This window comes from Eleutherodactylus coqui, chromosome 8 (genome assembly GCF_035609145.1).
Source record: "Eleutherodactylus coqui strain aEleCoq1 chromosome 8, aEleCoq1.hap1, whole genome shotgun sequence".
Taxonomy (NCBI): Eukaryota; Metazoa; Chordata; class Amphibia; order Anura; family Eleutherodactylidae; genus Eleutherodactylus; species Eleutherodactylus coqui.
In genome coordinates, this window is record NC_089844.1 from 175,882,184 (window position 1) to 175,898,671 (window position 16,488).

General features: G+C 50.2%; 1 protein-coding gene across 1 annotated transcript in view; it reads right to left on the bottom strand.

Moving 5' to 3' along the window:
* The window catches only part of LOC136577225 (uncharacterized), a 91,755-nt gene that overhangs the window by 9,513 nt on the left and 65,754 nt on the right, over positions 1-16,488 (bottom strand). Inside the window, exons 8-9 of the mRNA XM_066577031.1 lie at positions 9,469-9,696; positions 7,589-7,666 (exon numbers count right to left, since the gene is read on the bottom strand). Of these exons, the coding sequence (XP_066433128.1) occupies positions 7,589-7,666; positions 9,469-9,696 (306 nt within the window). The remainder of the gene's footprint in view (positions 1-7,588; positions 7,667-9,468; positions 9,697-16,488) is intronic.

Genomic DNA, 16,488 nt, shown 5'->3' on the forward strand with positions numbered 1-16,488 from the left:
ATCCTGTGCCACCTCCATCTGGAGCTGCACACGTGGGCATAGCAATGGGGAACCTATGTGCCACACACTATTCATTCTGTCAAGGTGTCTGCATGCCCCAGTCAGACCGCGTTTTTTTATAAATAGTCACAGGCAGGTACAACTCCGCAATGGGAATTCCGTGTGCACCCACAGCATGGGTGGCTCCCTGGAACCCACCGGCTGTACATAAATGTATCCCATTGCAATGCCCTGGACAGCAGAGCTAACGTCAGATTACATGCAGGTGGGCTTCGGCCCACACTGCATGCCCCAACCTGACCGGGCTTTTTAATTCATAGACACAGGCAGGTACAACTCCCTATTGTGAAGTCCCTGTGGACCAACAGCATGGGTGGGTGCCAGGAAGCCACCGGCGGTACATAAATATATCCCATTGCATTGCCCATCACAGCTGAGGTAATGTCATGTTTAATGCAGGTGGGCTTCAGCCCACACTGCATGCCCCAGTCAGACTGGGGTTCTTTAGAAGTGGACAGATGCAGTTACAACTCCCTGTGGACCCACGGCATGGGTGGCTCCCTGGAACCCACCGGCGGTACATAAATATATCCCATTGCATTGCCCATCACAGCTGAGGTAATGTCATGTTTAATGCAGGTGGGCTTCAGCCCACACTGCATGCCCCAGTCAGACTGGGGTTCTTTAGAAGTGGACACATGCAGTTACAACTCCCTGTGGACCCACAGCATGGGTGGGTGCCAGGAAGCCACCGGCGGTACATAAATATATCCCATTGCATTGCCCATCACAGCTGAGGTAATGTCCTGCTTAATGCAGGTGGGCTTCGGCCCACACTGCATGCCCCAGTCAGACTGGGGTTCTTTAGAAGTGGACACATGCAGTTACAACTCCGTGTGGACCGACAGCATGGGTGGGTGCCAGGAAGCCACCGGCGGTACATAATATATCCCATTGCAGTGCCCAACACAGCTGATGTAACGTCAGCTGTAATGCAGGTGGGCTAAAAATTAATTTGATTACACTGTAGGCGAGGGCCCCCAAAAATTGGTGTACCAGCAGTACTAATGTACCTCAGAAAAAGTGCTCCCGCCAACTCAGCCTTGACTGGGGACCAGTGACACAGTCTTGCTGCGGAGCCAGAAAGCTGTCAAAGGCCTTAGAGAGTGTTCCCCTGCCTGTGCTGTACATGCTGCCTGATCTCTGCGCCTCCTCTGCTACCTGGGCCGCGGAAATGCGCCTTCGGCCACTAGCACTGTTGGATGGGAAGTTTACCATCAGTTTGTCCACCAGCGCCCTGTGGTATAGCATCATTCTGGAACCCCTTTCCTCTTCGGGAATGAGAGTGGAAAGGTTCTCCTTATACCGTGGGTCGAGCAGTGTGTACACCCAGTAATCCGTAGTGGCCAGAATGCGTGTAACGCGAGGGTCACGAGAAAGGCATCCTAACATGAAGTCAGCCATGTGTGCCAGGGTCACTCGGAAGATCACTTTTAGGATCCTCCTCCTCCTCCTCCTCCTCCTCCTCTGGCCATACACGCTGAAAGGACGACAGGCAGGCAGCATCTGTACCCTCAGCAGTGGGCCAATCTGTCTCTTCCCCCTCCTCCTCATGCTCCTCCCCCTCCTCCTCCTCCTCAACGCGCTGAGATATAGACATGAGGGTGCTCTGACTATCCAGTGACATGCTGTCTTCCCCCGCCTCCATTTCCGAGCGCAAAGCGTCTGCCTTTATGCTTTGCAGGGAACTTCTCAAGAGGCATAGCAGAGGAATGGTGACGCTAATGATTGCAGCATCGCCGCTCAGCATCTGGGTAGACTCCTCAAAGTTTCCAAGGACCTGGCAGATGGCTGCCAACCAGGCCCACTCTTCTGTAAATAATTGAGGAGGCTGACTCCCACTACGCCGCCCATGTTGGAGTTGGTATTCCGCAATAGCTCTACGCTGCTCATAGAGCCTGGCCAACATGTGGAACGTAGAGTTCCACTGTGTGGGCACGTCGCACAGCAATCGGTGCACTGGCAGATTAAACCGATGTTGCAGGGTCCGCAGGGTGGCAGCGTCCGTCTTGGAGTTGCGGGAATGTGCGCTGACCCGGCGCACCTTTCCGAGCAGGTATGACAAGTGTGGGTAGCTTTTCAGATAGCGCTGAACCACCAAATTAAAGACATGGGCCAGGCATGGCACGTGCGTGAGGCTGCCGAGCTGCAGAGCCGCCACCAGGTTACGGCCGTTGTCACACATGACCATGCCCGGTTGGAGGCTCAGCGGCACAAGCCAGCGGTCGGTCTGCTCTGTCAGACCCTGCAGCAGTTCGTGGGCCGTCTGACTCTTCTCTCCTAAGCTGAGTAGTTTCAGCACGGCCTGCTGACGATTGCCCACCGCTGTGCTGCCATGCCGCGCGACACCGACTGCTGGCGACGTGCTGCTGCTGACACATCTTGATCGCGAGACAGAGGTTGCGTAGGAGAAGGAGGAGGGTGGTTTAGTGGAGGAAGCATACACCGCCGCAGATACCACCACTGAGCTGGGGCACGCAATTCGGTAGGTGGGTAGGACGTGAGCGGTCCCAGGATCTGACTCTGTCCCAGCCTCCACTAAATTCACCCAATGCGCCGTCAGGGAGATATAGTGGCCCTGCCCGCCTGTGCTTGTTCACGTGTCTGTTGTTAAGTGGACCTTGGCAGTAACCGCGTTGGTGAGGGCGCGTACAATGTTGCGGGACACGTGGTCGTGCAGGCCTGGGACGGCACATCGGGAAAAGTAGTGGCGACTGGGAACCGAGTAGCGCGGGGCCGCCGCCGCCATCATGCTTTTGAAAGCCTCCGTTTCCACAAGCCTATACGGCAGCATCTCCAGGCTGATCAATTTGGCAATGTGCACGTTTAACGCTTGAGCGTGCGGGTGCATGGCGGCGTACTTGCGCTCGCGCTCAAACAGTGGCGCTAGCAACGTCTGGACGCTGCGCTGAGAGACATTGCTGGATGGGGCCGAGGACAGCGGAGGTGAGGGTGTGGTTGCAGGCCAGGAGACGGTAGTGCCTGTGTCCTCAGAGGGGGGTTGGATCTCAGTGGCAGGTTGGGGCACAGGGGGAGAGGCAGTGGTGCAAACCGGAGGCGGTGAACGGCCTTCGTCCCACCTTGTGGGGTGCTTGGCCATCATATGCCTGCGCATGCTGGTGGTGGTGCCTGCCCAGCTGATCTTGGCGCGACAAAGGTTGCACACCACTGTTCGTCGGTCGTCAGGCGTCTCTGTGAAAAACTGCCACACCGTAGAGCACCTTGACCTCTGCAGGGTGGCATGGCGCGATGGGGCGCTTTGGGAAACAGTTGGTGGATTATTCGGTCTGGCCCTGCCTCTACCCCTGGCCACCGCACTCGCTCGGCCTGTGCCCACACCCTGACTTGGGCCTCCCTGTCCTCGCCCGCGTCCATGTCCTCTAGGCCTACCCCTACCCCTCAGCATGATGTATTACCAGTAGTGCAGAAACAGAACGCTGTAATTAAATGTGCCGCTTATTGGCCTGTGGTTGGAGGCTGACTTCGCTTACGGAACGCCAGGAAATAATTTTGCGCAAGCCTGCTGTAACACTTAGCTGGCTGCGTATGAATTTGGAGAACTACTACACCCAGCAGAGACCCAGAACACTGAGGACAGTCACAGGCAGCCCAAATAGATTTTTTTCCCAAAATTTTTTTGCAAAGGCCCACTGCCTATATTCAATCAATATGTCTTCTGTCCCTGCCTCACCACTTCTGGCCCTGGAGTATGTCAAAGAACTGCAGAGTGTTGCACTGTGAACTGCAATACAGCAATGATTTCACAGCCCAGACAGAGCCAGGAAATAATTTTGCGCAAGCCTGCTGTAACACTTAGCTGGCTGCGTATGAATTTGGAGAACTACTACACCCAGCACATACCCAGAACACTGAGGACACTCACAGGCAGCCCAAATAGATTTTTTTCCCCAAATTTTTTTGCAAAGGCCCACTGCCTACATTCAATCAATATGTCTTCTGTCCCTGCCTAAGCGCTTCTGGCCCTGGAGTATTACCGCAGGGCGCAATGCTCTGCACGGCCGATATACCAAAAAAAAAAATGTGCAACACTGCAAAAAGCAGCCTCCACAATACTGCACACGGTTAGATGTGGCCCTAAGAAGGACCGTTGGGGTTCTTGAAGCCTAAAATACTCCTAACACTCTCCCTATAGCAGCTCCACCAAGATACCACTTTCCCTCCTCTATGTCAAAACGCATCTGTGGCGAGCCGCGGGAGGGGCCGATTTTTATACTCGGGTGACACCTGATCTCGCCAGCCACTCACTGCAGGGGGGTGGTATAGGGCTTGAACGTCACAGGGGGAAGTTGTAATGCCTCCCCTGTCTTTCAATTGGCCAGAAAAGCGCGCTAACGTCTCAGAGATGAAAGTGAAAGTAACCCGAACATCGCGTGGCACTCGTTACGAGTAACGAGCATCTCGAACACCCTAATACTCGAACGAGTATCAAGCTCGGACGAGTACGTTCGCTCATCTCTAGTGCTAACCCTTTAAGAGGTGGGCTGGGAGCATGTGTATGTCCTATGGACAGAGATACAATGAGACAGATACAAGGAGAGATGCAGCAGCAGGCAAACCGGGACCACGACTGTCAGCAGGAGGAGAAAAGGGAAGTCGGCAAGAAGAGCCACTCAGTGAAGAACTTGTTTGGGTTTGATGGAGAAGACCAGAGTCACATCGATAAGGAATGGATGATATAATTGATGATGGATGATGTTCAAAAATAGGAAGGCAATGGAGTCCACCAAGAAGAACTTTGTCTTCCTGATAGTAAAGTAGATGAAGATATTGGACTAGGGAGATGACAGATCATCCATAACAACAATCATACCGTTCTGGCCTACTGTTCATCCCCACAGCAATAGTATCAGATAATATACCTGCAAATAGGGGTGAAAAAGTAAAAAACATTCTTTAAAGGGAATGTATTGTCAGGAAATGAGCTGTTATGTATATCAAGGAAGTGTTATAGGCCATGCAATGCTCCCTGGGAAAAATAATGTATGCAAATTAGCTCTCCTGAAAAAGAAAACTGTTTCTAAGTGCCACCTATTGGAAGGTAGCTTTAGTGTCCTTGCCTCATAAGTCAGGATATTAGTCAAACCAGAGTCTTCTTCAAGAGAAAGACACCCATCTGAATAAGTTAGTTAACCAATAAGAGAAACAAGTATTACAGACCCTACTGGTTAAACAGAGAACATAGTAACAATACACAGAATAATGGAATCACCATGGGGAAATACATGTGTTTTATATGTAGAGGGGTTGAGTACATTGTACTCACCAACAGTACGGTGTGTGCAGGTTGGAATGCCGAAGGCATGACCATCAGGATGCTACTCTCATCGGGGCAAAATGCTGGATGTTGATATATAGCGGGAGGCTCCCCAGATAATGGAGGATAAGTGTATTGTCTGTTTCTTGTATCTTTTGCTGTATGTACTGTGTCTTTTTGATGTCTTGTATGTTTGTTAAGTAAGCGATTGTGTGTGAACATATTTATTCTCGCAATGCTTGATTCGACTATAAAACAGCTAGAAAAAGTTTATGCAGTAATAAGCAAATATGTGACCTAAAGTACAACTGACCGCTCTCAAAGGGACAAAGTTAAGGAGATAATCTGAAAGGATGGAACATGTCATGGACTACTTATACTGCTGTTTACTTAGGATGCTGGACAATCTATATATTGGATACATGAGAGAGACTCAAGGTGGGGGTGGAGTGCACTGCTTTTTGTTTTGTGGTTTTTACACCCATTGTGAGTCAGTTTCATGGAAGGGAGTTCAATTTTCTGGTGTTTGTCATGTATCACCAAGCTCTCTCACAGAACACCAAGACGGGCTGCCATCACCGAGTGGCGGTGTTCAGGGATTATACCACGGCAGCCTATTCCCAAATGACGCTAACTAGTGTTGAGCGAACTGAAACAGTCAAACTCTGTTTCAGGTGAAACTTTGCTAAAAATTCAGTTCAGCGCGATCCTTAACCTCCGGCGGTTCATCTTGGCTCTTAGACAGTGTTATACACCAGTTTTAGGGGTATTGTACAGTTGGGTAAGTGAAGACTAGTGATGAGCAATTAGTGGAATAATCAGTTTGTGTCGGTATTGGGCCAATTTCACAAATATCATCGAGAATCGGGACTGCAGATTCTGACTTTCATTAAAGTCAATAGAAGTAAAAATCAGGTTGACTAATTTGCCCTTCAGAAGGTCTCCAATGCAACCAAAGCACTCCAACATAATAATGCTTAGTCGCACACACAAGGGTATAATAGGAATGTCTCCACAACATGTCACCAGATTTATCACCAATAGAGCATGTATGGGACTATCTAGGATGCCAACTTCGACAGCTTATAAATTTGCATGATCTAGAGGCTCAGTTACAGCAAAATGCCACAGGATACCATATGGAACCTATATGCCTCCATGCCTGCCCGTATCACATCTCATATCCAAGCTAGAGGCAGTATAACAGGGTACTAGAGCCTCCATACCCACCCATATCACATCTTGTATCCAAGCTAGAGGCGGCCCAACAGACTACCAGAGCATCCATGCCCACCTGTATCACAACTTGTATCCAAGCTAGAGGCAGTACAACAGGGTACTAGAGCTTCCATGCACCGTATCACATTATATATCCCAGCTAGATGTAAAGAATAGTGCAGTAGACAGCAGCACACACATATCAATCCACATAGGACAGAGGCCTCTTCTATAGAATGGGGATGCAAAGCTATCAGCGTGGCTCTGGATCCTGAACCACCTCACAATGACATCCATATGTTAATTAAAGCAGCATCCTAAGGAGTTCCTTAATAGGAAATGTGTGGCATTTAATGGGCACAATAAAAGATCTTTACACTGGATGAAGTGAGTTGTAACTACTTTACTACTAGAGGTGGTACAACAGGGTACTAGAGCCTCCATGTCCACCTGTATCACATCCTGTATCCAAGCTAGAGGTGGTACAAGAGGGTACTAGAGCCTCCATTCCCACCTGTATCACATATTGTATCTAAGCTAGAGGTAGTACAACAGAATACCAAAGCCTCCATGCCCACCTGTATCACATCTTGCATCCAAGCTAGAGGCGGTACAACAGGGTACTAGAGCCTCCATGTCCACCTGTATCACATCCTGTATCCAAGCTACAGGCGGTACAACAGGGTACTAGAGCCTCCATGCCCGTCTATATCACATCTCGTATCCAAGCTAGAGGTAGTACAACAGAATACCAAAGCCTCCATGCCCATCTGTATCACATCTTGTATCCAAGCTAGAGGTGGTACAACAGAATACGAAAGCCTCCATGCCCATCTGTATCACATCTTGTATCCAAGCTGGAGGCGGTACAACAGGGTACTAGAGCCTCCTTTCAAGGGATCAGTTTTATGAAATAAATAGTCCTTTTGCTCTGATATTGTAATCACTTATATCAATGTTGCAAACACGCAGAGTTTCATTGTATTCCGACAACTTCTAGAGGAGCTGATTAGTTTTGACAATGAATGTACATACCCGATGGTGATGATGGAATGTGTGACGCAATCTGATGCATTGTCCTTCGTAAATATCCTCCTATATTCTTCTTGTAATCTATAAGATATAATAAAGAGACAAAAGGATTATAGATGGAAAACCTGTAACTAATGTAATATTGTTCTCTTCCTGTCCACTTGGAAATACATAAGATTTCACACTCTCCTAGGCTATAGGTTACTATAGGGGATATTTGTAGTAGAAAGGTAACTCAGTGTGTAGAGAATCAAAATGGTTTGGTTTAAAAAGTGAAAATGTAAAACCTGGAGAATGGATGATGTAATAGGAAGACATGTGACCGACTGATCTCTACAGAGTGGGAAGGAAATGAAGTCTCCCCAGAAGGATTATGTTTTCTCTACAGTAAAGTGGGTGAGGATGTTGGTCATACACGTTCTGTACTGGCCTATTGCGCACCCCCATAGCGGTGCCGTACGATGAATATGTAAATGGAGACATAAATACTGGAAACACTTTTAGTTTGATTTAACACTTGTTATATATATATATTCCAGTGTATTGTGTAAGAAGTTTCTGTAGTAGCTAGAGGCGGTACAACAAGGTACTAGAGCCTCCATGCCCACCCATATCACATCTTGTATCCAAGCTAGAAGTCATACAACAGAGTGATAGAGCCTCCATGCCCGTCCATATCACATCTTGTATCCAAGCTAGAGGTGGTACAACAGGATACTAGAGCCTCCATGCCTGTCCATATCACATCTTGTATCCAAGCTAGAGGTGGTACAAGAGGGTACTAGAGCCTCCATTCCCACCTGTATCACATATTGTATCTAAGCTAGAGGTAGTACAACAGGATAGCAAAGCCTCCATGCCCACCTGTATCACATCTTGTATCCAAGCTAGAGGTGGTACAAGAGGGTACTAGAGCCTCCATGCCCAGCTGTATCGCATATTGTATCCAAGCTAGAGGTAGTACAACAGGATACCAAAGCCTTCATGCCCGTCCATATAACAACTTGTATCCAAGCTAGAGGTGGTACAACAGGATAGCAAAGCCTCCATGCCCACCTGTATAATATCTTGTGTCCAAGCTAGAGGTCATACACAGAGTAATAGAGCCTCCATGCCCGTTCATATCACATCTTGTATCCAAGCTAGAGGTGGTACAAAAGGATACTAGAGCCTCTATGCCTGTCCATATCACGTCTTGTATCCAAGCTAGAGGTGGTACAACAGGATTCTAGAGCCTCTATGCCTGCCCGTATCACATCTTGTATCCAAGCTAGAGGTAGTACAAGAGGGTACTAGAGCCTTCATGTCTGCCCTTATCACATCTTGTATCCAAGCTAGAGGCTGTACAACAGGGTACTAGAGCCTCCATGCCCATCCGTATCACATCTTGTCCCTAGAAGGATTATGTCTTCTCTACAGTAAAGTGGGTGAGGATGTTGGTCATACACGTTCTGTACTGGCCTATTGCTCGCCCCCATAGCGGTGCCGTACGATGAATATGTAAATTGAGACATAAATACTGGAAACACTTCTAGTCTGTTCTAACACTTGTTCTGTATATTCCAGTTTGTAGTGTAAGAAGCTTCTATAGTTTCATGTTTTTTACCGCAGCAGGGATTGTTTGCTCTATTGTTCTCGGTGTACCTGGGATTACCTCCGTTTACATGCAACAGACTGTTATTTTATTCTTCTTTTTGAGATTTCTACATTCCAGGTCAATTTCCTTCCATGACAGTGAGCTCAATGTGCTGGATAGCCGACAGTGATAACTCTGAGTACAGATAATGTAGTAGATGTGACCTGCAGTCCTATGTAACACCACATATCTGAGCACAGTATATAGTATGTTAGTAAGTGTAATACCACATAATACATGATGATACCATTTTTATTCTTTCTCATCTTCTCTATCACCATCTGCAGTTTACTCCTCAGTTGTTCTCTGTCCACCATGAGACGTCTCTGATAGGAGGAGGTTTTCTCCTCATGACTGATGAGGAACAGATCTTCAGCCATGTTCATAATACTCGGCTGATTTCTTAGGATGTTGGCTTTCTGCTGCTCACTGCTGTCACTCAGATCATCAATCACCACAATGACCTTCTTCTTCCCTGTGTGCAGAACACATCCTGGTCACCACCATCACATTGGGCATATAATAACCATCATCTCACCGGTCACCACTATCACACTAGACATATAATAAGCACCATCTTATTGGTCACTACTAGAGATGAGCGAACGTACTCGTCCGAGCTTGATACTCGTTCGAGTATTAGCGTGTTCGAGATGCTCATTACTCGTAACGAGCACCACGCGATGTTCAGGTTACTTTCACCTCTGAGACGTTAGCGCGCTTTTCTGGCCAATTGAAAGACAGGGAAGGCATTACAACTTCCCCCTGCGACGTTCAAGCCCTATACCACCCCCCTGCAGTGAGTGGCTGGCGAGATCAGGTGTCAACCGAGTATAAAAATCGGCCCCTCCCGCGGCTCGCCTCAGATGCGTTGTGACATAGCTGAGGGAAAGTGCTATCGTGTTGGAGCTGCTGTAGGGAGAGTGTTAGGAGTTAGTGTAGGCTTCAAGAACCCCAACGGTCCTTCTTAGGGCCACATCTAACCGTGTGCAGTACTGTGGAGGCTGTTTTTTGCAGTTGTGCACTTTTTTTTTTTTTGCTATATCGGCCGTGCAGAGCATTGAGCCCTGCAGTAATACTACAGGGACAGATGTGGTGGTTAGGCAGGGAGAGTGTTAGGAGTGATTGTAGGCTTCAAGAACCCCAACGGTCCTTCTTAGGGCCACATCTAACCGTGTGCAGTACTGTGGAGGCTGCTTTTTGCAGCTTTTTGCTATATCGGCCGTGCAGAGCATTGCGCCCTGCAGTAATACTCCAGGGACAGAATTGTGTAGGCAGGGCCAGAAGACATATATTATTGATTGAATATACGCAGTTGGCCTTTTCAAAAAAATATTGGGCAAAAAATCTATTTGGCCTGCCTGTCACTGTGCTGCTCAGTGTTCTGGGTCTGTGTGTGCTGGGTGTAGTACTTCAACAAAATCATACGCAGGCAGCTAAGTGTTACAGCAGGCGTGCGCCAAATTATTTCCTGGCTCAGAAATCACCGCTCTGTTGCAGTTAATAACAGTGCAACGCTCTTTAGTTCTGTCACACACTCCAGGGACAGAATTGTGTAGGCAGGGCCAGAAGACATATATTATTGATTGAATATACGCAGTTGGTCTTTTCAAAAAAATATTGGGCAAAAAATCTATTTGGCCTGCCTGTCACTGTGCTGCTCAGTGTTCTGGGTCTGTGTGTGCTGGGTGTAGTACTTCAACAACATCATACGCAGGCAGCTAAGTGTTACAGCAGGCGTGCGCCAAATTATTTCCTGGCGTTCCGTAAGCGAAGTCAGCCTCCAACCACAGGCCAATAAGCGGCACATTTAATTACAGCGTTCTGTTTCTGCATTACTGGTAATACAGCATGCAGAGGGGTAGGGGTAGGCCTAGAGGACGTGGGCGCGGCCGAGGACGCGGAGGCCCTAGTCCGGGTGTGGGCACAGGCCGAGCTCCTGATCCAGGTGTATCGCAGCCGACTGCTGCGGGATTAGGAGAGAGGCACGTTTCTGGCGTCCCCACATTCATAGCACATTTAATGGGTCCACGTGGTAGACCTTTATTAGAAAATGAGCAGTGTGAGCAGGTCCTGTCGTGGATGGCAGAAAGTGCTTCCAGCAACCTATCGTCCACCCACAGTTCTGCGCCGTCCACTGCTGCAACTCAGAATCCTCTAGCTGCTGCTTCCTCCCAGCCTCCTCACTCCATGAAAATGAGACATTCTGAGGAGCGGGCAGACTTCCAGGAACTGTTCTCGGGCCCCTGCTCAGATTGGGCAGCAGTGGTTCCTCTCCCACCAGAGGAGTTTATCGTGACTGATGCCCAACCATTGGAAAGTTCCCGGGGTCCGGGGGATGAGGCTGGGGACTTCCGCCAACTGTCTCAAGACCTTTCAGTGGGTGAGGAGGCCGATGACGATGAGACACAGTTGTCTATCAGTGAGGTAGTAGTAAGGGCATTAAGTCCGAAGGAGGAGCGCACTGAGGATTCTGAGGAAGAGCAGCAGGACAATGAGGTGACTGACCCCACCTGGTTTGCTACGCCTACTGAGGACAGGTCTTCAGAGGGGGAGGCAAGGGCAGCAGCAGGGCAGGTTGCAAGAGGCAGTGCGGTGGCCTGGGGTAGAGGCAGGGCCAGACCGAATAATCCACCAACTGTTTCCCAAAGCGCCCCCTCGCGCCATGCTACCCTGCAGAGGCCGAGGTGCTCAAAGGTCTGGCAGTTTTTCACTGAGAGTGCAGACGACCGACGAACAGTGGTGTGCAACCTTTCTCGCGCCAAGATCAGCCGGGGAGCCACCACCACCAGCCTCACAACCACCAGCATGCGCAGACATATGATGGCCAAGCACCCCACAAGGTGGGACGAAGGCTGTTCACCGCCTCCGGTTTGCACCGCTGCCTCTCCCCCTGTGCCCCAACCTGCCACTGAGATCCAACCCCGCTCTGAGGACACAGGCACTACCGTCTCCTGGCCTGCACCCATACCCTCACCTCCGCTGTCCTCGGCCCCATCCACCAATGTGTCTCAGCGCAACGTCACGCCGTCGCTAGCGCAAGTGTTTGAGCGCAAGCGCAAGTACGCCGCCACGCACCCGCACGCTCAAGCGTTAAACGTGCACGTAGCCAAATTTATCAGCCTTGAGATGCTGCCGTATAGGGTTGTGGAAACGGAGTCCTTAAAAAGTATGATGGCGGCGGCGGCCCACGCGCTACTCTGTTCCCAGTCGCCACTATTTTTCCCGATGTGCCGTCCCAGCCCTGCACGACCACGTCTCCCGAAACATTGTACGCGCCCTCACCAACGCGGTTACTGCCAAGGTCCACTTAACAACGGACACGTGGACAAGCACAGGCGGACAGGGCCACTATATCTCCCTGACGGCACATTGGGTGAATTTAGTGGAGGCTGGGACAGAGTCAGAGCCTGGGACCGCTCACGTCCTACCCACCCCCAGAATTGCGGGCCCCAGCTCGGTGGTGGTATCTGCGGCGGTGTATGCTTCCTCCAGTAAACCACCCTCCTCCTCCTCCAACGCAACCTCTGTCTCGCAATCAAGATGTGTCAGCAGCAGCAGCATGACGCCAGCAGTCGGTGTCGCGCGTCGTGGCAGCACAGTGGTGGGCAAGCATCAGCAGGCCGTGCTGAAACTACTCAGCTTAGGAAATAAGAGGCACACGGCCCACGAACTGCTGCAGGGTCTGACAGAGCAGACCGACCGCTGGCTTGCGCCGCTGAGCCTCCAACCGGGCATGGTCGTGTGTGACAACGGCCGTAACCTGGTGGCGGCTCTGCAGCTCGGCAGCCTCACGCACGTGCCATGCCTGGCCCATGTCTTTAATTTGGTGGTTCAGCGCTTTCTGAAAAGCTACCCACGCTTGTCAGACCTGCTCGGAAAGGTGCGCCGGCTCTGCGCACATTTCCGCAAGTCCCACACGGACACTGCCACCCTGCGCAACCTGCAACATCGGTTTAATCTGCCAGTGCACCGACTGCTGTGCGACGTGCCCACAAACGGTGGAACTCGACGCTCCACATGTTGGCCAGGCTCTATGAGCAGCGTAGAGCTATAGTGGAATACGAACTCCAACATGGGCGGCGCAGTGGGAGTCAGCCTCCTCAATTATTTTCAGAAGAGTGGGCCTGGTTGGCAGACATCTGCCAGGTCCTTGGAAAGTTTGAGGAGTCTACCCAGGTGGTGATCGGCGATGCTCCAATCATTAGCGTCACCATTCCTCTGCTATGCCTCTTGAGAAGTTCCCTGCAAAGCATAAAGGCAGACGCTTTGCGCTCGGAAACAGAGCCAGGGGAAGACAGTATGTCGCTGGATAGTCAGAGCACCCTCCTGTCTATATCTCAGCGCGTTGAGGAGGAGGAGGAGGAGGAAGATGAGGAGGAGGGGGAAGAGACAGCTTGGCCCACTGGTGAGGGTACACATGCTGCTGGCCTGTCATCCTTTCAGCGTGTATGGCCTGAGGAGGAGGAGGAGGATCCTGAAAGTGATCTTCCTAGTGAGGACAGTCATGTGTTGCGTACAGGTACCCTGGCACACATGGCTGACTTCATGTTAGGATGCCTTTCTCGTGACCCTCGCGTTACACGCATTCTAGCCACTACGGATTACTGGGTGTACACACTGCTCGACCCACGGTATAAGGAGAGCCTTTCCACTCTAATTCCCGAAGAGGAAAGGGGTTCGAGAATGATGCTATACCACAGGGCGCTGGTGGACAAACTGATGGTAAACTTCCCATCCGACAGCGCTAGTGGCAGAAGGCGCATTTCCGCGGCCCAGGTAGCAGGGGAGGCGCAGAGATCAGGCAGCATGTACAGCGCAGGCAGGGGAACACTCTTTAAGGCCCTTGACTGCTTTATGGCTCCCCAGCAAGACTGTGTCACCGCTCCCCAGTCACGGCTGAGTCGGCGGGAGCACTGTAAAAGGATGGTGAGGGAGTACGTAGCCGATCGCACGACCGTCCTCCGTGACGCCTCTACCCCCTACAACTACTGGGTGTCGAAGCTGGACACGTGGCCTGAACTCGCGCTGTATGCCCTGGAGGTGCTTGCTTGTCCTGCGGCTAGCGTCTTGTCAGAGAGGGTGTTTAGTGCGGCTGGGGGAATCATCACAGATAAGCGTACCCACCTGTCAACCGACAGTGCCGACAGGCTTACACTCATCAAGATGAACAAAGCCTGGATTTCCCCAGACTTCTCTTCTCCACCAGCGGACAGCAGCGATACATAAACAATACGTAGGCTGCACCCGCGGATGGAAGCATCGTTCTGTATCCCCATCAAAAACGGGGACCTTTTCACTTCATCAATCTGTGTATAATATTCCTCCTCCTCCTCCTGCTCCTCCTCCTGAAACCTCACGTAATCACGCCGAACGGGCAATTTTTCTTAGGCCCACAAGGCTCAGTCATATAATTTTTCTCAACAATTTTTATACGTTTCAATGCTCATTAAAGCGTTGAAACTTTCTCCTCAACCAATTTTTATTTTAACTGGGCTGCCTCCAGGCCTAGTTACCAATTAAGCCACATTAACCAAAGCGATTAATGGGTTTCACCTGCCCTCTTGGTTGGGCATGGCCAATTTTTCTGATGTACATTAGTACTGTTGATACAGCAATTTTTGTGGGCCCTCGCCTACAGTGTAATCAAATTAATTTTTAGCCCACCTGCATTACAGCTGACGTTACATCAGCTGTGTTGGGCAATGCAATGGGATGTATTTATGTACCGACGGTGGATTCCAGGGAGCCACCCATGCTGTGGGTCCACAGGGAGTTGTAAATGCATCTGTGTCCACTTCTAAAGAACCCCAGTCTGACTGGGGCATGCAGGTGGGCCGAAGCCCACCTGCATTTCATCTGACGTTAGCTCTGCTGCCCAGGGCACTGCAATGGGATACATTTATGTACAGCGGGTGGGTTCCAGGGAGCCACCCATGCTGTGGGTGCACACGGAATTCCCATTGCGGAGTTGTACCTGCCTGTGAATATTTATAAAAAACCGCGGTCTGACTGGGGCATGCAGACACCTTGACAGAATGAATAGTGTGTGGCACATAGGTTCCCCATTGCTATGCCCACGTGTGCAGCTCCAGATGGAGGTGGCACAGGATTGGATTTCTCATTGCTTCTGTACAGCATTGTGGGCTATCGCCCCGCCCCTTTTAAAGAGGGTCGCTGCCTAGCCGTGCCAACCCTCTGCAGTGTGTGCCTGCTTTTCCTGTGGCAGACGCACTTATAAATAGACATGAGGGTGGCGTGGCATGAGGGCAGCTGAAGGCTGGGCAGGGACAGTTTGGTGTGCGCTGTGGACACTGGGTCGTGGGGGGGGGGATTTGGCAGCATGTAACCCAGGAGAAGTGGCAGCGGAGTGTCATGCAGGCAGTGATTGTGCTTTGTTGGAGGTAGTGTGGTGCTTAGCTAAGGTATGCATTGCTAATGAGGGCTTTTCAGATGTAAAAGTTGTTGGGGGGGGGGCCACTCTTGCTGCTATTGTGGCTTAATAGTGGGACCTGTGAACTTCATATGCGGCCCAACATGTAGCCCCTCGCCTGCCCTATCCATTTCTGTGTCGTTCCCATCACTTTCTTGAATTGCCCCGATTTTCACAAATGAAAACCTTAGCGAGCATCGGCGATATACAAAAATGCTTGAGTCGCCCATTGACTTCAATGGGGTTCGTTACTCGAAACGAACCCTCGAACATCGCGAAAATTTCGTCTCGAGTAACGAGCACCCAAGCATTTTGGTGCTCGCTCATCTCTAGTCACTACCATCACACTGGACATATAATAACCATCTCACTGGTCATCAACATCATGCTGGGCATATAATAACCATCTCACTGGTCATCACCATCACACTGAGCATATAATTACCATCTCACTGCTCATCACCATCACACTGGGCATATAATAACCACCTCTCTGGTCATCACCATCACACTGAGCATATAATTACCATCTCACTGCTCATCACCATCACACTTGACATATACTAACCACCATCCCAACGGTCACCACCATCACACTGGAAACATAATAACCACCATCTCACCAGTCATCACCATCACACTGGCCATATAATAACCACCATCTCACCGGTCACCACCATGACACTAGACATATAATAACCATATCACTCCTCACCACCATCACACTAGACATATTAATATCCACCATCTCACAGTCACCAACATTACACTGGGCACCTAATAACCATCTCACCGGTCATAACCATCATGCTAGACATATAATAACCATCTTAC